At 42.5% G+C, this 21764-nt stretch overlaps 1 protein-coding gene across 1 annotated transcript in view; it reads right to left on the bottom strand.

The window, feature by feature from the left end:
- arhgap35a (Rho GTPase activating protein 35a) overlaps positions 1-21764 on the bottom strand; it is a 76020-nt gene that overhangs the window by 15080 nt on the left and 39176 nt on the right. The window contains exons 2-3 of the mRNA XM_008425740.2: positions 7549-11387; positions 1771-1915 (exon numbers count right to left, since the gene is read on the bottom strand). Coding sequence (XP_008423962.1) covers positions 1771-1915; positions 7549-11274 — 3871 coding nt within the window. The 5' untranslated portion in view covers positions 11275-11387. The remainder of the gene's footprint in view (positions 1-1770; positions 1916-7548; positions 11388-21764) is intronic.

The raw sequence follows: 21764 nt of genomic DNA on the forward strand, positions 1-21764 counted from the left end.
AAATACCTATTCAACTAGTTTTTCTCCTTTATCCTGCAGTAACTGCTTCAGTTAACATCTGAGCAGGGAGAGGCAAAATCAAACACGATGCCTTGTTATCCGGGGCTATGCCCCTATGCGCTCCAGCATGCAGGAAAGGAGGTGGCTGCTTTGTAAGACGTTTAATCCACAAACGCACTGACTTTTTAATCAGGCCAGAGATTAAACTGTGAAAGCACCGGAATGTCCGTCAGCAATAAGAGCATCGTTTTCACTCAGACGGCAAAATTAAACGCAACTAAAGGTGATAAAAGCAAATGTATCAGGCGCGTCGCTTAGGGTGTGTGCAGATGGCGGGAAATCAATTGCAACTAATGGGAGGGTGGAGCAAGAGAGCATCTGAAATCGTGATCCAGAGAAGAACCGAGAGATCAGCATCACAGCTCAGACTCTGGTTTAGGTTAACAGCTGGTGGCAGAGTAAGCTGGCACAGCCGGGGCAGCGTGGCATCGGAGCCACCTGGCAGAGAGCCGGGCATCTGGGCAGCGGGGTGGAAAAGCTACAAGAGGCTGTCTGTGCACATCTGTGCTCCGAGAGAGGAGAGAGGGAAAAAACCACCCCAAAAAAAGTGGATGTATAGATTGTTGCTGACACCAGACTAATGACCTGTAACCTAAACACTGAAACACAACATTAACCTGAGCATATGGGTCTTTCAGGTCTGTCGTTATTTGTTGAATCCATTTGGTTGGCTTAAAAATCGCTGTGATGGGGGAAACGTGGCTCGAGGGTGCTTTATGTGCTTTGAAGGGCAACGTAATTGCATTCAAGGAAAATAAAGTAACTTGACGGTCCGTCCCGACCGGGTTCTTTTCTGTTCGGCTCCACGATTGATACTTTTTTTTTTTTAAAGCGGCGGAAAATGAAAAGAAAATATTCACAATCTGCGTCGTGCAAAATTATTCACACCCCGTCCGTTTATGTGACGCAAAGCAGCGCGATAATCAAGTTGGGGGTCAATTATACTTGTTCAAATTTTTTTTAAAAGCAAAAATCTGAAAAGGTGTGGCATGCATTTATGTTTGGTCCAGCCTCCTCTGATGTTTTTACATAAAGTCCATTTCAGGAAGTTGAAAAGAAGAGCCTACTACGTGTGTGTAACAGTCTGTGAATGAACCCGCTGGTTCTGCAAGGACCTCAGAGATTTTAGAGAAGTGAGCAAACAGCGAGTAAACAATATCCCGAGCGCTGAGCGTCTCTCAGAGAACTGTTTAAACTATCACCCGAAAGGTGAGACGGGACCACAGTTCAACGTGCTGTGAAGTGGGAAAACTAACACTGCACATCAACCTTGAGCACACCATCCCCACTGTTAGCTGCAGAAAAGATGTCCAGTCAAAGCCCGGACCGAAATACAAGTGAGGACGTGTGACAGGACTACGTGACGTCCGACTGAATCTGAGCCGATTTATGAAAAAATAAATGTTAAACTCACATGCTCCAAAGGACTTGTAGATGTAAATGCATTATTTTATCCATTATTAGATAATTTGCAAAAAAAAAAAAAAAACATTTCAAGACAATTCATCCTATTCTGAACACATCACGACGTTGACAAGTTCTGCGTCGGATCACCGCATCCGATCCAAATAAAACACTTTAAATATCGAGGGTGTTGGCGTAACAAAATGTGGTGAGAAGGGGCAATTACAGACTTTTGTACAGATGCGTAACAAGAGACACTGAAAGAAAATGTCTGACGCATCAAAGACGGGTTGAGTAGATTCTTACCTGTGGTCTCTATGAAGCGGATGCATTTCTCGATGAAGACGGGGATCGGTCGCTCCAGAGTGACCACAGCAGCCAGCGGCATGCCGAAGTAGTTGCTCTCAACAGGTTTGGAGTTGGAGTGCCGGGGCTTGGACCGAGTTTGTTTCTAACAAAAAGAGAGAGAGAGAAAAAAAATAAGACAACAAATAACACGGCTTGCTTGGTGAAATCAGACAGAAAATACAACATTATGTGACACTAACTGTGATTGGGACAACTGGCTAAGGCAAATTTTAGACTTTTTTTTTTTTTTTTTTTTTAATCCACCATGTAGCACAAAGGCCACGACCTTTATCTTTTTTTGGAAAGTTACTGCATATTCATGCTTATTGTACAAAAAGGGCAAGCGTGCATGTACGCACCCCTCTCTCACACATACCTCCTGAAGGCTAAGCCGATAAGAAAATCACACATTCCTATCTGAAGCCCTGACGTTTCCCTCAGTCAGATACACATCGCTGTTATCGCTCTTCATCTCTTCATCCTTTTGCCGTTTTGAATCCCTCCCTCCGCTGTGTTGCAGCTCTCGTACAATCAAACTCTTATTCAGCGGTTAATTACTTTTCAGCCTCCTTTATTTTCCTGTTAAGAGCCCTCTTACACGCTCCCGCAACACTTTCTGCCTGTTCCCGCAAACAGCCGAGGGCAACAGCAGTAATTGTGCATAGCTTTAATGGCGATCAGTGGGAATATTTTCAAGCCCCCCCTCCTCCCCTCACACACAACCCCTGAGGCCTGGATCTGCAGTAACTCTGTCAGCAGCCCCAGAGGCACTGCCCTGGCAGGATGGGGGGRGGGGGGGGGGGTGAAGCAGAGGTGCATGGTTGGCTGGACACACAGATTGCGGGTGCAATGCAGCACTACGGATAGACGGACAGACAGCAGGAAAAGAGCTGGAGTAGTGCTCATTAGAGAGAAGAAGCACCAATGTGCCCTCTGCTCCAGATACCGGCCTCACTTCACTCCGCCGAACATTTTTGATCACATTTATGGACACATTTACTCTCACAGCAGTGCTCAAGCAGAGGGAGAAGTCATTACGGCTTGTTTTCCCACAACCAGCAAGACCGAAAACCAACACAAGTGAAATTTGTTTTTTTGTGTAAAGATCTTTTTTTTTTTTACATTTGGAGACGACTTGCACACTTAATCCTAAAGGGACAGCTCAGGACTTTTAAAAAGCGATCTCTACACAGTTTGTCTCACCGGCTCGTCGAAAATGTAACGTTTAGCAGTTTGTATCAGAGTTTCTGAGTGAAACTCTGTTCCATTTTGGGCCATGTCAAGATTATGAAGGTCCTCAAAAGGGGGGCTGCATGTACTATGCAGAATTTTTATAAAACCAGTAAACAAACCATTAAAATATGAATAAATAGCTGTCTCTGCACTCAATGAGAGCTTCTGAAAGTGAAATGATATCGAACAGCTTTTCGTACTGATGTAATTTGGCAGCAAACAGGTGAAAACTGCTGTGATTTTCTTGATAAAACATTATTTAAGCATACAACAATTACCTTGAACGTTCTCTTTATGCGTTTATTTTGAGACTAGAAGGCCACATAGAAAGTAATGACGGGCCGGATTTGGCCCTTGGGCCTCGAGTTTGACACGTGGTGTTAAAAAAAAGAAGAAAAAAAAAGAAGAGTATTATAAAAATAATTGACAGATTTTGAATTTAGCCATAATTTGTTTAAAGTTTAATTCTGTTGATTAAATGATTTATTCAAGTTAATGTTTGTTTAGTCATAAACGGATTAAGTTACTTAAACAACAACCATGAGTATTCCTTACTCTATTCTAAATTTTAATCTTTCTATCATTTCATGACTGAAAATAAATGAAGGAGGAAAGTAAAGACGACAGTCGCAGCACTGATTGGAGCTGAAGTATCTGTGTGGACGTCTGTTCAAGCGGGGCAGTGCAAATAAGCTTCTGAGGGAAGGTTAAAAATGACCTTAAACATACTCCGTAATCTTGTGGAAAACCTTCCCAATAGAGCTCAAACTGCGATAGCCGCCGAGGATTGTGTGACATTTTATTAAACCCTTCGGATTAAGAGCGGGATGTCACTCAAGTTCTTATGTGTGTGAAGGATGACAAGCCAATATGCTTGCCACTGTAGTCTAAGAATTTTATTTATTTTTTTAAAAGGTAGGCTGTAGGCGGTGTTTAAAATTTCTCAGCTCTCCTTTACTGTCGCCACATCAGATCACCAGATTACTAACATCTAGCCCTAAAAATGTCTTTGCATGTCATTCGCCGCCTGCTATCTGTCCCTCCAACCGGTCCAATCTGTCCAAACACTCCTGATATCTGCATTCACATTCTGCAGTCAAATGTAAACTCTGAGCTAATGTGTTAAAGAAGTACAGGGTGTATATATTTAAAGGTCGTAATAACTAGACTGCAAGAGTTGCAGAGATGTGCCGGGTTCAGTTTGGCAGCATCTAATTTATTTCACTTCCATCACAGTAACTGTGTTGCCGTCTCATTTTAGCAGACCGTCTCTGTAGCCCACACGCTTCTTCTTCTCTCTTACTCTTGCTGGGCTTGTCTTCTCCCCCTGCAGGTTTGCCTTCTGGCCACTCCTTTCTGCTGCTAACTGAGACAGGATACGTCTCCAGCTCTAAGAAGACAAAGCAGCCCTCGAACACAACCAAAACGAAACAAATCACATCCTTATACAGACATCACGGCTAGAGTTTGCGCATACGCACACCGCGGGACACCAAAACACGACTCGCTTCTGGAGTTTTGACATGAATTTGTTTCCCTGTTTCTGTAATATCTTGAACTCTTTTTCCTTATTTTTCTTTTTTGTTGTTGTTGCTTGAATGAAGACACCAGACGAACTAGGTGTCTGAAGAATTTCAAACATTCCTCTCGCTGCCTGAGGAGATTTCAACAAAAAGCTGCAGGAGAGAGAGAGAGAGAGAGAGAGAGAGAGAGAGAGGAAATGTTTCCTGTGTCTCAGTGAGGGAGGGAGATCAGGGCGGACAGACTTGGTCAATGCCTGAAGTAAAATAATTTTTTTTTGTTTTTTTTAAATGGGCTCAAACTCCTTTTGAATATTTGTTTTAACTCGTCATGAGTCAGAGTGGTAGACAGTACCCTAGGAAAGTGTTTATGCTGCAGCACATGAACCCAAATCTTTATCTTGAGAATAACTGCCAAAAAAAATAAAAAAAATCTTTTACACAAGCCTGCACAAACTGCTGCAGCATGTCTTCCTGAATGTGAAAAATGAACTCGATAAAATGTAATCTGAAAGGGATTTCGAGCTGCAGCAGACTGTAAATGGCCTATTACTTGAGAGACAGCTGCTTATAAAATAGGTGAAGAAATTTAATCCTTTGTTGTAACCATAATAAATCCATAATGGCTTGTAATGTGGCCATCAAGTTCCCAGACCAGCTGCATGCCACAAATCAGAGGCACTTAAAAGAATAACAAGGACGACACAGACCCGCACTCCACTGGCTGCGGCTTTCTCGGGGATTTCTCTGTGCACGTTGGATGCTTTTTAACGTCCGACGTGACAATTTGCATCAGACGCAGATTGCAAACCCAGATGTTTTCTCGTGACTGAGTTGTTCGTACTTTTTTCTGACAGACATATGGCCTCGAGCGCTGCAGAATGTAGTCCGGGTGGCTGAATAATGCGAGACGACAACCTCCGTGCAGGTACATCCCAGCTGAGTGTCTAAAAACATTCATCATCCGCCTCCTTCTCCACCCTCCTGACAGCCACAGCAATTATCACGGATATACAAGCGCAACATGCACAGCTGCAACTCCTGCTTCAGCTGGCACTTCAGCGCCACACCACGTGCGCGAATGAGCAGCATACCAGGGCCGATAAGCCTGGTGTAAGAGGTCAAAAGTATCAAGGGTGGGAAGGGAACAGGACGCGGTGTGACAGGGAGACACCAGTCTTTTAAAAAAGAAAAATTTTAAAAATAAGCCGTGAAGACAAGCGAAGCAAAAAGGAGGCGTGAAATGAACAGACAATCAGTATGATGAGAATGTGAGAAGCAGAATGTATGAATCAGCGAGATGCAAAGACAAACAAACAGAGCGGCAAATAATGAAAGGAAGGAAGTAAAAAAGCCAAACTGTCGCCGGGATGAATCGTGAGTCTTTAAAGAAAGCTGACAGGCTTTGGCATATACTACTCTGCAGTGACAACAAAAAGTGAACAGTAAGCAGTGATGCCTCAGCTAAGAAAATAGCACTGGTGTCCATCACAGCCTCTAGTTTGATAGCAACTTTGTGAATAAAAACATGTAGGGTAGGAAAAAAGTAACTGTGGAATTTAGCAAATTATGCAACAGAGAGCGCTATTATATTCGGGTCCCATTAAGATGAAACTAACTTTGTCAGTGGCAACCCAAGTAATCCATGCCTGGAAATGTAAATGAATAAGTCCAGAAATTATGTGTGATAAAGTGGAATGATATAGAAAATGGGGACTGAACAAATGAAGAAAATAACCTGCGAAAAGCATAGAAAGCCAAGAAAATAAGTGGAATCTGACAATGTTTAGGAAGCAATCCTGTGCAAAATAATATCAGTGGGTTTAGTCACTTATTACCAACGTACTGTGAAAGAATCAACTTATAAAGCTTATAATCAACCTTCAACTGGCATCAGAGAAAGAATACAAAGCTACTAGAATAGCAAACTGGACTTGAATATAAATGAAAATCTATGGAAACATCTGAAGATCAAAGAGCATGGATGAAACCCCAGGAATGAATCTGTGGTGTTTAAAGTCACACCTGAGTAACGCATGCTTTTCTGTCTGCTAGAGAAATTTAGAAGCTCTTACTTTGACAAGATACTTCAACTTTAGTGAATGTGTTCAAAGTAATTACACATCATTTCACACAACTTTATTTAAGGACTTATTGGAGCCGATTTATTTGTGTGTGAACCATTTGGTTTGTTACCCACATCTAGAGTGAGATTCATGCCAAGAGGCACATTGCATAGTGAAAACATGAACATTATTTTTCCCACTAGAAAGGTTTTAATTTTGGGAATAATAAAAAAAAAGCCTTCCATGCTGAGATCTTATTCTCGCTTTTCATGTGATTTCATGATTTATTTATTTTTTTTAAATCATGGACCGCGTATGGTCAATGCTGACCGTACGCATTGGACACAAATGCACAAAACAAAACAAATGGGGCTCTGTTGCCACTCGTTAAGACATTTTGGATTCTGGTATGAAGCAGTATTCTGTCAGATTTATTTCCCACTGATGATCTGGCTAGTTTAGGGGACTCCCACTGAGTGGTCAAGAAACTAATATGGCGTGCAGGCATGCTTTCAGAGAAGTCCCCACAGCATGACATGTTTGCTCTGGATTCAGTTTTAAAACAGCAGAGAGATGTTTCTAAACCCTACTTTTTCCTAACTTCAATAACAAACAATTACCCACCAGAGCAAACAGTACTGGGTCTTAGCCAAAAAATTATTACGATGGGGTGATTTTCTGCTTTCCTGTGTACGTGAGGAAAGCAAATGTTTATACTTTCCAAATTATCTACTCTAAATTTAACCACGACACAAGATTGATAGGTCTGCTTAAAATTAATGTTGTACCAGGTTGCTCAAATATAAGAACTCTTTCTTAAAACATTTTTAAATTTACTGGGATAATGAACGCACTTCCCATTGGTTGAATATATAATCATATTTACTCATACAACACTTTGTTGCACAGTTACTAACCTTAGTATTTCTGCGGAGACCCCGGAGAATCTTTATTGTTTTGTGATCATCGCTCTCATCTATGGAGTTGTCCTTCTGAGGTCCTCCATCGTCCTGGCTTGTCTTTGGCGGACCACTGGTCTCATCATCACTGCCAAGAGAGAAGCTTGTCCTAAAACTGCTGAATTTTCCAAGCCGTTGGGACCTGTCTCTGTAAAGCTTAGGCTTTTCACCAAAAACGGACAGTTTTCTCCTGCGCTCCAGTGAGCTGCTGTCAGCTTCGCTGTCAGAACCGTTGCCTGCAGCACTTCCATTGGCGTGACCTTTGTTGGCGTTGCGGATGGTGACAATCTTGCCTTGTGTGCTATCAATGGGGACAGAGTAAATATTCTCCTCTTCACTAGGTCGAGGTTTGCACACGGCATCCATAGGCTCTGCGTAGTCCGAGGGGTCGTAGCCTCCGTCGCTCCCTGGAGCCCAGGTGACAGTTTGGGGCAAGACGGGTCTGTTAGAGGTGCCTTGCTGATCAACGTAGGGTCCGAGACTTACTTTACGCACAGGCTTGGGCTTCACTTGTGGAGGCACCTTGTTATTTAGCTTGCTTTCAAATGTACCGATATCAGAAATGACAGAAAATGTATCACTCGATTCCAGGTCTGGCAGCTTGAAACTTCCCAGGTGGGAACTTAGACTACCACCCTCCCTAAGTGTAGGGTAAGGTGGCGATGGGTCAATATCATCCTCTGAGTCAACATGGATGTGAACTGGACTGGGGGACCCGCAGCTCTCATTGGTACATGCCTCGGCTGTATTATCGTACATGTGTGCGGCCTCAACAACAGTGCGCTTCTCCATCACCTCCTGTAAGAAGGAGTGGAAAAGGTCTATCTTATGAAGTCCTCCCACTACCCCACCATGTCCACATATTATTGTGCTAAATCTGGCACCAATTTCATGGGCCAGATCCTCTCCCTGACAGATTTGCTCCTTAGCTGAATCAGAGTCTGACAACTCCATCTGACTCTCCCCTACTGCTAGCAACTGGACCGGGACAATGTCCTGGACCTCACAAAGGAAAGCACACAACGTCTCCATGGAGGCTTTACGGCGGGCAGAGTAAACTGCAATGTAGCCGTGGACCAGGCCTGTCTTTCGGAGGGAAAACGAGGAGTGGAAAGAGAGCAAAGACAGTTCAACGTTCTGTCTATGACCCCCAATGACAAGATCCAAGAGAACAGACGTGCCGCTGCTGTGGCTTGATGTAGGACGACAATGCTGGGGCAAAAGGAAAGGTGCCAGTAGTTGATCTAAATCGTATGTGTCCCCACACATCAGGCACATAACTATTCGGAGGTCTGCCTCATTGCCTTGCTGAGACTGAGAATCTCTGTAAGCAGAGGACAAAGGAGGTAATGTAGGGGAGCCGGTCCCAATGTTTCTCCGAGTTTCTAAGAGGCCTCTCAGCATCTGGTTAAGCTGTTTCTCACTGACATTGCGCCCATAACCTTTACCTGGGGAGGCTGGGTCTAGGTAGGTGCATTGTAGCTTTGCAGCTACCTGCTGCCCTTGTTGTATTAGAGTCTGAGCTGTTTCTCCTCCGATATCCCCAATGGAACCAACACCACGCTTAGTGACCAGAAGTAGGGACAGTGGGAGTTGAGCTAAGCTGTTTTCCCTTTCTCTTCTGCCTATGGTTGACTCTCTAAGCTTTTCTAAACTCTCAACAACATACGAGAGGGATTCCTTTGAATTGTACAAACAAAGGCATCCGTGTGGTGTGAAGGTAGGTGTGTGGAATGAGTTGACGGGCAGACGTACGTTGCCTTCTATAGGACGAAGGGTTAACTCGTATATCTTGCCATCTACTACATACCTGTCATCACTAGTACATAATGCCCTGATCTCGTTAGCCATTTCTCTGGCTAGTCCGTCTTTCCCTAGGATTACCAGATTAATCCGTTCCGCCCTTCCACCTTCCAGTCTAGCACTATCTGACGATGCATATCTGGTAGGAAATCTGGAAGCCAGAATCTGCTCAATTTTACTGTCAACACAGTGGGGGCTGTTGGGGCAAGTGTCCTTTGTAGGATGGTAAACAAAGTGTATGTGTTTCAGTACTAGAGCATCCCTTTCTGCTTGTAGCTTTTGTAGTGCTTTGAATCGCTGCTCCTCACCTAACACCTCCTGAATGGCTCCCATTTTCTCTTTACTTGGTTTTGCATCCACTTCTAACTCATAAAAGAGCTCAGAGTATTCAAGAAGCAGTTCCTGAAAGTCTTCTTTGGCCCGGTCAATGATTTCCTTCTGATGTTTGTTGTAGATGTCTAAATATTCAGCCTCATCCAGCCACTGGTAGAAATCCTCATTCATGATGAAACTCCGAGCCTCTTCCCACGGTTTCCCTGGTGTGATGAAAGGAGAAACACTTAGCTTTTCTTTGAACTCCCATCTCATCTCGGCCCGTTTGCGCTCCTTCCTTAACTGATCCAAGTGGGTTTCATAAATGGTTTCAGCTGCGGGGGTCTCCAGCAGGTCCTGGGGGATTCGATCGTCATCCATTTTATCGATGTGCGGTGTCGTCTCCCAAGGTGTGTCATCCAAAACTACAAACCACTGAGAGAAATCTCTCTTTGTCTCCAAGACCTTCTGAACTCCAGACCAGCTCAAGTGGTCTATCTCATCCAATTCTGGTATTAGCACAGATAGGGCCTGTGGGAGAGTATTTAGATAGGCCTTCCTGCGTTTCTCTATGTGCTCTTGTTTTAGTCTGTGGACATGCTGTTGGAAAAGCTTCTTGGCCTTCGGCGTTCCCTCGAGGAAAACATAGTCCTTGTACTCAGGAGCCGTCTGCATGCGACAACTGACGATGGGCCATGTTTCGTTGTGGTTGTTCGCAATTCGGGTGACCAGCCACTCATATCGGTCTTTTGCTAAGGCGATCTGTTGGCTCTGCTGTTTCAGAGCCTCAAAGTATGGTATAATCTTAGGCTTTCCCCTGCTCTTATCTATGAGCTGAACCAGAGTAAGGAATGCCAGGTCAACATTCACATTAGAGCGGGCTGAAGTTTCAACCACCTGTAGGTTCTTCTTGGCAAGGGCAAAAGCATGAGAGTCTTTAATGTAGCGCTCAACTCCTTCATCACATTTGGTGAGAGCCAATACCACTGGCTTCTTCGTTTTGGCTAGTTGATTATACAGATTGCCAACAAACTTCATCTGATCCTCAAAGCTACGGTTCATACCCCTGCTGACATCAACACTGAGTAAGAAGCCGTCCACCATAAGCTTGCCTTCAGGCATTTGCTTTTGCTCAAAGTCCTGCTCTAGGCCCAACTGATCTGTGCAAAAGTACATGAGCTTTTCAGCTGAAGCCAGCTTGGTGGAAGCTGCCCTCTTGATGTAAGGCTGGAGTGCCGTGCTACGGTGTGGCTGGAATGTCTGGTCATCAATAAACTCTGTCTGCTCCACCACATTCATGCGGTACTCTTGCCCCTCTTCTATCGTCCTACCAGCTTCTCCCCAGTATAGAAAGTGGTCGTTATTCACCACACGGCCTCCAAAGTCACTGGTGCTCAAAACGGAGGTGTGATCCAGGTAGAAGTCATCCGCACTCGGCCTAACAAAGCGGTTGCACAGGCAGGACTTGCCCACGCCACACTGGCCTTTTTCCTTTTCTGTGCCAGACAACCCCACCACGACCAGATTGTAGATGGGAGCCCGGGCATCTTGTTTTTTAGCCATCATCATCGCTGGCAGAAGCTCATCCTGCCATGCTGGCTGCAAGCTTTAGGGAGAGGAGGGGGCTGCCAGGGAAGCAGGGTTTCCATGCAAAATGGAGCTCAGTGAACTCTGGTCATGATCTGCAAGATATGAAGAAAGACAAAAGAAATACATAAACTTAGTCTCCATAAAGCAAAAATCAAGAACATTCATTATTGGCAATCCAGTGTGTGTCTCATTTAAATTCCCATTATGTGCCTAAATTCTGATATTAATGTTTAATCTCTGATCCTATTTTCTCTGTAAATGTTTCCTGAAAAGATTGAGGTCAGTGGCAAAGCTGGTGGAATGCAGCACGGTACTTTGCCAAGCTTTAGTCCAGTGAAACACACTTTCCCACCAGTTTTTTTTTTTTAAACTCCACAGACTGGAGGGCTTTCTCAAAAGCCTGGATGATATGGCTGAAAAAAGTGTCACAATATAAACATTTTATATCGGTTGATATCAAAAATGACCGATTCAGAGTTTGCTTTAAATATCTAAAATGCTACCAAACCAGTGATGGGACCTATTTCTCTTTTATCCACAACTTCCTCTTGAACTGTTTCAGCTAATTTTCTCCTTTCGCTCCCACCCCCTCTTTTTTTAATTCTTAAGCAGTTTTGGGTGAACAGTGGTGAAACATACTGAGTCATACTGTTGCGTTTTCTGTGAACTGTGCAGGCCCCGTTTGCCCTGACCTGCAGACAGTTGACATTTTATACTACTTGCCTACATTTCTCCTCTGACAAATTCCCACAATCCGAATGGATACTAGGAAGTTGATCAGCTAGCTGTGTTTGTGTGTTAGGAGACAACGAACAGCATGGTTGGCCATCTCCCTGCCAGTGAATCAGTATAGCATAGTACAAGGTGAATCAGTAAATGTATTTAGTACTCTTGCAGCAGACAGACATGAATGTGCACAAAGGCCCCTACACACTTGTGGAAACAGGCAAACTAAGCTGCCTGCACCCCAAAATGAAAGACACACACACACACACAAGAAGATGAAAGCAGATAAGTGTTCCAGTGCTAAAGTTACTAATTGGCCAACTAGGGAGAGCCATCTGCATTTTAAAAGGCAGCATTGCCTATCGGTTCACATGTCTTCATCAAAAACATGTTTTCCCATGTTTCTCATCCAATAGATCAGAGCTGAATAACATATTTATCTCAATTTGAGTAAGTAAACTGATGTATGGCAAGCAAGAAAAGGCATATATTAGCAGGACTGTACACAGACGCCTGATGGGAGGGAACGCTGAGGAAAATTTATTATAGATCATATCTAAAAAGAAATTAAGCGTTAAGGTTGGGGGATTAAGTTAATTGACAGACTCTCCATTAAGGGAACAATTAAAAATTTTCCTTAGCTGTAAGGCAGCCATGAAACCCCACCAATCAACGTAACATGAAAACTAACATTACTTATAAAAGGCAACACAGATAAAAAAAAAAAACTAAATGTTCTTACCGTTAGTCAAACAGTAAGAACATTGTGAATGTGCAAAGATGAACTTCAAAATCCAACACATCCAATGCAGATGGGAAAACAATGAAAGTAACCGAAGCAAGAAATGCTCTACAGGAGGAGATCAAACAGCGAGAGACCTACTGTAACTCGCCAGCTGAATATTCTGTATATTCCTTTTTTGAATCCAATTTGAACAGGTGCTTATCACGGTTCAAAGCTGGAAGTTTTCTTTTTAAAGCACTCCAGCCTCTGCTCTTTATTCGTTTCCATCCAGAGCGTGAAATAACATCACAGAATCCAGCGCTGGCATCAGCAGCTTAAAAGTGCACCTGAGTCCTGACCCAGACTTGTTCACATTACAAAGCAGATGGCCTCGACACAACTTATACTAAAGAAAAATATGACCTTTGAATATGGTCTACCATCTTAACAGGGCATGAATTTAGCCTGCTAATATTGTCCGGTCACTTATCTTGCCTGGACAATATTTGCCAAATCTACAAAGCAAACATTCTCTAGATCAAGAATTTTCCATCAAACTCAGTCCTGGATCATTTTCATGCTTTAACTCTCAGATTACATTTATTTATTTTTTGGGGGGGGCGGGGGGATTTGGGTGTAATCTTTGACTGCTTGGAAATTAAAATCTTTTCTTCTCTCTTTTGGCCAAAACAGAAACTATAAGGAATTATTAAAGCCACCTTCACAAAAACCACAGCTCCGTCTGACAAAAAGCCACCCCAGATTGTAGCATTACCCCCAACATGTGGGTAAAAAATGGTGATGATAATCTTGTAAATTTTATTTGTGTTTTATCTGGATATTTCACAGTGTGTCCGTCTCCCTGTTTGGGACATTTTGTGCGTTGGAAACCTACTAATGCAACAACATGGAGAAAACAAGCAGTAATTCCCTCAGTGATACCTTCAGCCTCTCTGCAGCCTCGAGGTTTTAGTCACATCTTTTCATTAAGTTTGGAAAAATGGCTAATTTTTGTGAAGACAGTCGTCCCATATCTATTATTTTTTTGCTGTCCTCACTGTTCTGTAGCAATATTGTGGATTTTTTTGTATCTTCTATTGACTGGTGCTTTTGTGGGGGAAACTGAACTTCATTGCATTTTACCGACTGATGGAAGATGTGCAAAGAGTTTCAACAAAGTGTCAGTCTTAGAAATATGCATTTATGAAAATTAAAGCAGATTATAACAGCTTTTCTTCACGCGTTTGTTTATTTTCCCTTGAACGACTCACAATATAAGTCACATTACACATGGACAAGGTTGTGTTAGGTTAATATATACAATAGATTGTATTGCTGTGAGACTCTTCCTAATTAAAACATTTCCAAGCACTCAAACCAACTGCGTCTCTGCCTAACTATCCATTTCCTTCACGGTTTACGCCAAGGAAAGTTATCAACAGGCAGCCTTCAGGACAGAATTCAATCATAAGTGATGTGAGGACTCAATGGTTTAGAATACATCAGCGACAAATAATAAAAGGATATGAAATGCCTCATTAAATGCCACAGCGGAGCTAAATGGATGGAATCAGAGAATATAAAAGGACACGACGGCTGTATTAGACGGCTTTATTCAACAGAATAGCCACTGGAAGTCTGAGTGCAGCATTTCACAGACTAATTCGTCTGGGAAAAACATTCTCCTCCTCATAAAAATGACACAGAATGTGCTTAGCTAATGCAGCAGTCCTGTCACATCCAAGCAAACTGTCTCACAGTTCGCCCTGAAGTCTGGTGTCTGGCACGGATGTGCAGCCACATACCGGTGTCTTCAGGCCTTGGAGTGTAGAGGAGAGGAGGCAGGGACAGATTGGGACTCCAAGTCTGCCTCTGACTGTGAAACATGTCAGAGGCAAGCACAAAAGGAGAAAGAGAGACGGGGAGAGGAAAGAGGAAGAACTGCAGGAAAGAGAGGAAAGCACTGGTAAAGTCAACACAGGGTGGGGAAGTCAGGGCAAACCCCGAGAGGATGGGGGTATGGAGAAGAATGGATATGGAGGAAGGGGAGAGAGGTCGGTGGTCTGGGTCAGGCGAGCTGCGTACCGGAGTTCCCCTGAGGGAAGATGGGCAGGGTGTGGCAAAGCGCTCGATGAGTTCGCATCAGCCAGCATTTGTCGAACGGTGAACGTTATACTGCAGGCCAAATGCCCCACCTGATTTCAGTCTAGCCTTTCCCCTACCACGGTTTTACAAAACAGTCTGTTTCAAACGGGTAAATCGCAGTCTGAGCCTATCATCGAAGCTCCTTTCTAGGTCATTGGCTTTCTCAAGGATAAGAGTAGCCAAGGAAGACAGAATGCATCTGTGGGGTGTTTGAGTGCAGCCTGGAGCTAACGCCTGGGTGGCAGGGCGTGAAGTTCATCATTACACGTGCTACAAAGGGCAGCAGGAAAAGAGACTGTTTTCACTGCCCGTCAGGAGAGAACAGGCAGCCGTGGTGGGGTAGCTGAATTCCTTTTATTACAGAGTCTTAAGAGATACCGAAGGTGCGTTGCACAGAAGGTTGGCGTCAGGGGCAGGCTTGATTTTGAGCTTTTATTGTGTTGCTCTGACAGTGGACTGAATGAGAGAGTCAGATATCAAAGGAAAAGAAAACCCAAGTATAGTGGTTCAAAAGGAAGCTAGTAGTGTCTTAAATAACAAACACAGGTCAGTGTATTAAAAATAGGACTGAGGCCATTGGTTTGGGCAGTCATCCATTGCTAGAAGTCATACTTGGACATATTTATGTTATGCCTCTGAAAATAATCCTTGCAAAAGTAACAGAAAGTTTACATAAACATGAATTCTGTCAATTCTCTCTTGAACGCAGCATTGCAATTCTAATTCTCAGATATCCCAGCTTTTTACCAGCCTTGAACGCATCATCTCGTGCAGGATGAAAGTCTCAAAAGGTGAAAGCATGGGCAGGATGATCCGTCCGCAGTTTGCGATTCGTGCACGCGTAGTGCATTACTGCTTCTGCCGCTTGAAAAGCATAAATTTGAGATTCTGCTTACATGTATGTGAACATTGAGATACGGATTTATGCGTCGTTTTATTCACATTTGTGAATTATGTTGTACACATACAGATCTTGTTGAATGCTTTGTAAATCTTTCTGAGTCAAATTTAGCTCCATAGACAAGAGTTTTTCTGCACACTTTATGCCAGAAAAGTGTCATATTTTGTTGCAAAAATTTTTTGTACAAAAACAAAAGGTCCCGGTAGGAATCCAGAGTATTAATGACGTCGGCGTAGGAAGAAAATCTCCCTTTATTCCTAGTGAGATACAAGAGTAACCAGCCCTCTTTGTGTTAAAAAAAAAACCACAAACACCTCCCCCACTGCATGACGTAAGTCCTTAGTCAATTATACATCCATTCTGCTCCCCCTTATTATTTTTCAAACATTATCCTCATCATATGGATTTCCCATCCCCATGTTTAAGCCCCCCCCCAATGCTCCATTCTTACTCATCTCTACTTGCATGCCCCTTTCCCCCCCTTCTCTCTGGAGACTTGCAGTCCATTAGTAAGACACGAGGGTCCTAAGCGAGACATTGGGGCTCTGGCTAGGTGGGAGTTGTTTTTTTCTTTTAAACTGATTCCACTTCCAGTGATCTCCCACTGGACGAGCAGACGAACAGAAAAATAAAGAGGGGATGAAAAACACAACTTGGACTCTAAAAGAGTGAAGACATGTTGGTTACACAGAAACAACTTGCAGCAGTCCTCTGCAGAGGAGCGCAGTCCCTTCAGTTATTTATCTTTTCCGCAAATGCCGCACATCTACAACGCCACTCACCAAACAGGAAACACAAATTTCCTCCCCCATTTCCATTTCTTGTAAAAACTCATCAGGAGAAGAAAAATAAACACTAAAAATCAAACGGCTGCTAACGCGTTTCGCATGTGGCCGGGCAAATGAAATAAAGCAAACAAACCACACGAGCATGTCACACCGTGACGTTTTTATACCGAAATGTGACCAGAACTCCAGGGAAGCCAAAATCACATGGACTGCACAAAATTAGGCATGGACTAGTTATCAATATCAAATGTGTCCTGAGGTTTTTAAAGAATAATGGCTTAAAAAACACACACACACAAACACCTCGCAATCATTTCTGCAGTTTAGGCAGTTTCATGAGAAGCAAGAGAAAATGCAACAGGGAGTTTTCTTTTCTAGTTATATGCAGCATAAAGTAATACAGCACTTTCCCTTCCCCCACTTGTTGCTGAACACCGCCGGCCTGCTCGCTGGAAGAGGCCTGCTTTATTTTTCCATGCACATGTTGCCTCTACCTGAGATATTAGTCTGAATAATTTTACAGATATCAGTTTGTGCTACTACATAAAGAACACAGAGACAAAAGGTGCCATATGTTGCACAAAGCACTTCAAATGTATGATATTGAGCAGTTTTTTATTTTTCAAATATATTACAATAACTAGAAAGTATGCCTTATTACAATAAGTAGTGGCTTGTGTTATTTTAGCAGCAGTAAGAATAAATGTTGGTTCTCTTAAAAATAAACAAACATCTTAATTTGTGTTTTATATTTCTGTGCAAATAAGGTAATGCGACATCATGTAACTTAGTCATTATTGTGGGTATAGATGCTTGTCTAAACACAATGTTTGAAATAAAAGTAAATAGATATAAAATGAAAATGAGTAAAAATATTCTAATCTCCAATCAACCTGTTATCCCATTTTCTATTGAGCTGCTTACTGTGATTATAGACAGGCTGTAGATTAGTTGATGTTATTTACATCTTTCCATTTGGAGAGTCTAGAAGTGCAGCTGAGGCTGATGAGAATGATGAGAAAGCAATGGGAAGAAACGCTCACCAAAAAAAAAGAGAAAAAACATCGCTATGGCTACCGATTTGTGGTGCAAATTTGCAATACTGATGTGAACAAGAATCCTTTCCACAGAAACAAACTCCAAATGTTTACCCTCTCTCTTGCACCTGTTTCATACATACTGTTTTTGCAGTCTGTTAGAAGTTATTCTGCTATCGTTCTCCAGACTTATACATTGTGACAATGAGACATTTCTGATGCTTTAGAATCGCTCTGTGACTTTTGCCGTTAGATGCAACCGAGAAAATGTCAAGGAACGTCTATTGGAACAGCTGAACAAGGCATTTTAACAGGGGAACGTAGACTTTTTATATCCACTGTGGCTTTAAGTCAGCACAGAGATCTAGCACTGCACCATACCCCCAGCTGCATGTCCAGTTTCCTTTGACAAGGTCTGCAGATTCAAAGGCTCGGCACCCCCAACCAACAAGAGAAGTCTAGGAATAGAGAGCAAGGAAAAATACAGGATAGCAGCACAAAAAAATACAAGCAGGTCAGCAAGAAATAAACTCACACCGAAATAGCAAGATATAAAACCGACATTGCAGATAAAACTGTATTCATAATCCTATCCGTATTTCACAAAGACTAAAACTAAAAGGGCAAAGTTTAAGATAAATAACAAAGCTATTCTGAGAGAAAGGATAGACTTTGTGGAGAGCTTAAACAGTGAAAAAAGAACAAGAAAATACAGCAGAACACGTTTCTGACAGGACGGTTCAATATCGCGTGCTAGAAATATGAACGATGATGTGCATTATATATTCAAACTACTGCTAAAAAAAAAGAAGAAAAATCCATGTTGAAATCAGGCACCAACACATGGCTGAGGTGCACAAGCATTCATGATGTGGTAGCTTCTTGTTAAAAGGCCACTTCTCCCCAATCTGACAGGAATTCAAGTGAAACTGACTGGATCTCTGGAAACTGCGACAGAAGCACACAAATTTTGATAGCTGGAAGTATTTTTCCATTTTTCCTTTTCTACGCCAGCTCGATTTGTAGACTTACCAAAGAGACGACAAAAATCTGACCTAAAGACGAGGAGTTTTCAGTAGCAACCTTCACCATCTGTGAAGATATAGTGCTGTACATGAAAACACTTGCTCCGGCTTTACCAGTTCATCAGGCCATGCTATATAAACAACTGCAACTGTTGTCTTGCATGTTCAGAAAGAAAGACAAGCCTGTGCTTTCCTCTGGCACAAAAGCTCATCTGTGGACCCTCTCTCTCTCTCTCTCTCCCTACTTCTTAATTCCCTCTGCCAGGCATGAGCTGTCTTTCTCCTCCTTTCTTTCAATGCCACCGGCCGTCGTTTCTTTCCATCTTTGTCTGCGCACGTCGCTGCCGTGCTTCTCTGTCTCCTCCTGCTGCGTTAATATCCAACCTTGCAGCAAGGCTCCTGTCGGAGCAACAAGACAGTCTGCTGGTGATATTTGCATACATGTGATCTGTGCTGCTAGGCTTGTCTACATCAGCACAACTGTATACACACGTTCAACCAGCCCGTGTGGCTTTCCCGTCCCTGGAGCAAAAATCCGATACAACAGCACAAACAAACGGTTATATGACACACAGGTACATGCAAATCTGCCAAACACCCTCACATGGGTTGTATTAAAAGGTGCACAGGGGACAAGCTGGAGTAATGCACACGGAGAAATCCTGCACAGCCAGCGCTTTCGGGGTCGTATAGTGGTATTCTGCACAGGTGAGGGTTTCACCATTGCTCGCAATATTCCTACCGACTCTCAGTCCAGTTTTGATTGCTTGTTGACCTGATTTGACAGCATATCAGTTTTCCATTGCATCCTCACTGTCCTGGTGTGATAATATCATGGCACCAGTTTAAGAACACGTTGTTTTATTTAACATAAACTCACTGGTTACTTTACTAGGTGCACTTCCTAACTATGCGTGAGGGATTTTTCCCATACAAGTATCTCTTACAGATTCGTCTCCAGAGGACAATGAGCCGACTGGTTCAAGATAAATGCCAGGCATTACACAAAGGTGTGCAGAACCGTACTGCTGATGGTACAACACATTGAACAGTGAGGCAGACGGGGTGCAGCAGTCTATTTCAGTATCATTTAAACTCCGTACTCTGCCCGCGTATTGCCGGTCGCCATTTCCATCCCTTTGTAGCCAGTGAACTAAATTTCCATTTGATGAAAAAGATTTCTAAGGAATGTTTTGAAAAAAGTTTTGAAGGCCCCGACAAATAATGCTGTCCACAGTTATTGACACTGTGGTAAAAGAAAGACGTTTTAAGAGTCTCAAAATAAATTAATCTTTTCTTTTTGGCACCATTAATTCTTTGTGCTGCTCCTGCTTGCAAATAGAAAAGGACTTAGTCTTAAACCATTTCACAAGGTTGGATCGTACAGAGAGTGGGATTATTGACCAGTCCAGAAAAACGGACCCAGGACTTTGTGCAATCCAGAGATTGTGCAAAGTCAGCCTGTGGGTTTTTGTTAAACTATTTTTGGGATTTGTGGTTACAGTAGAAGGCCAACTTAGTGGCTGGTGAGCTATACCTCTGCTGATTTTGCTAAATGTTGTTGATTCACGTTATCTTGCTAAAGCACCCGAAAATGGCTCATTTTTTGTTTATCTTCTGATGGAAGTAACCAGATTTTTTTTAGAAAATCTGATTAATCTGAAAGAAAAATATATTTATTAACAATAATAATGAAAAATCCTTAAAATACACCTGTAACAGTAACTAAGTGTTGAATATGTGTGAGTTGCACTTCCTCCCCAGAACTTCGGTTTTGCACAGGCAATCGAAAGCGCCGTCCATCCAAAGTCAAATCTCAATAGCGGGTCACATGCTGCCATTACATTCAATTAAATCGTCGTTATTAACCCATTTCCACAAAAGCACTCATCCTTAGCTGTAGTGAGTGTCTAATAGACATGCTGGGTGTGTTATCCAGATGGTGAACAAGACAGGAAAGCTGTGCACACTTAGAACCAATTCTGATGCCATCAGAGTTTAATTTTCATCACTTTATCTGCTGCTGGGAAGATAAACTGACTGCCAGATGAAAACCGCAGCAGAGTCTTGATTGAAACGTCCTCACAGACTTGGTTGTTCCATTCTATGATTAAAATGTGCGCCGCATAGCTCGTACAAATCTTTTGCATTGTTTCCTTTCTGCTAGTGGAAAGAGAAGGAAGCTAAGAAAATGGTATGAGATGACATAAAGAAAAAATAATTAGTGTGCAATCAAATGTTGTAGCTATCAAAAAGTTTTCTTCTGGCAAAAAGGCTCTTTTTATTTTTGAGTTTGATCCAGTAAATTTCTAAATTGCGAAGTAAAATAAGTTTACAATATCTCATGTGCAATTCAGTAAGAAAATGCAAACGAAATACAATTCTTTTGAGAGGGAAAAAGCTTCAAAAGCTACAATGTTGAAATGGAGAAAAATATATTTTTTTGAATTTATTTATTAAAAATTTATGAGCATGACGTGTCAGTACCTTGGTAATAGTTCTCATTCTGCCAAGCAAAATTGATCAAATCAATCTTTGAGGAGATTTCTTGTCCGCGGCTCTCTTCAGATGACTTCAAATATACTCTGGCGTACTCAGTTCTGGAAATTACCTTTAGTTTTCTTCCAGTAAAGTCTTTTATTGGTTTGGAAATATCTTCGGACTCACTGCGATACTGAAGAATAAAATCACTGCTCTTCAGCTTCCTAGCAGACGGGTTGAATCTGGACGGTGTCTGGAACCGTTCACGACTTCATTCACCTAAAACGAAGAACGCTGCTCCGTCTTACGTAGCCTCCTTATTACGAAGCCAGTAAAACCAGGCGCACCGCTGATGTTTTGTGTCAAATATGCTGGAAATTCCTGCTGGAAATTCCTGCAACTTCTTTATCTGTTGCTGCTGACTGGTTGGCAGCCTCAATTATTAATTTCTGTCTAATTTGGAGAAATGTCCAGGAGGCTTGGCATTTTAACGTGTAGAGACTTTAGAGATGCACAGTTAGGTCTGTCGCTATAAACAATAAATCAAGTAATTGCATGAAAAATTAAAATGAGCTCAATAATTGTCATTTGCATGACTCATCGTTTCTCTTTTCTCTTTCGACCAAAAACTGGATGACAAAA

The sequence above is a fragment of the Poecilia reticulata genome, linkage group LG13 (assembly GCF_000633615.1).
Source record: "Poecilia reticulata strain Guanapo linkage group LG13, Guppy_female_1.0+MT, whole genome shotgun sequence".
Taxonomy (NCBI): Eukaryota; Metazoa; Chordata; class Actinopteri; order Cyprinodontiformes; family Poeciliidae; genus Poecilia; species Poecilia reticulata.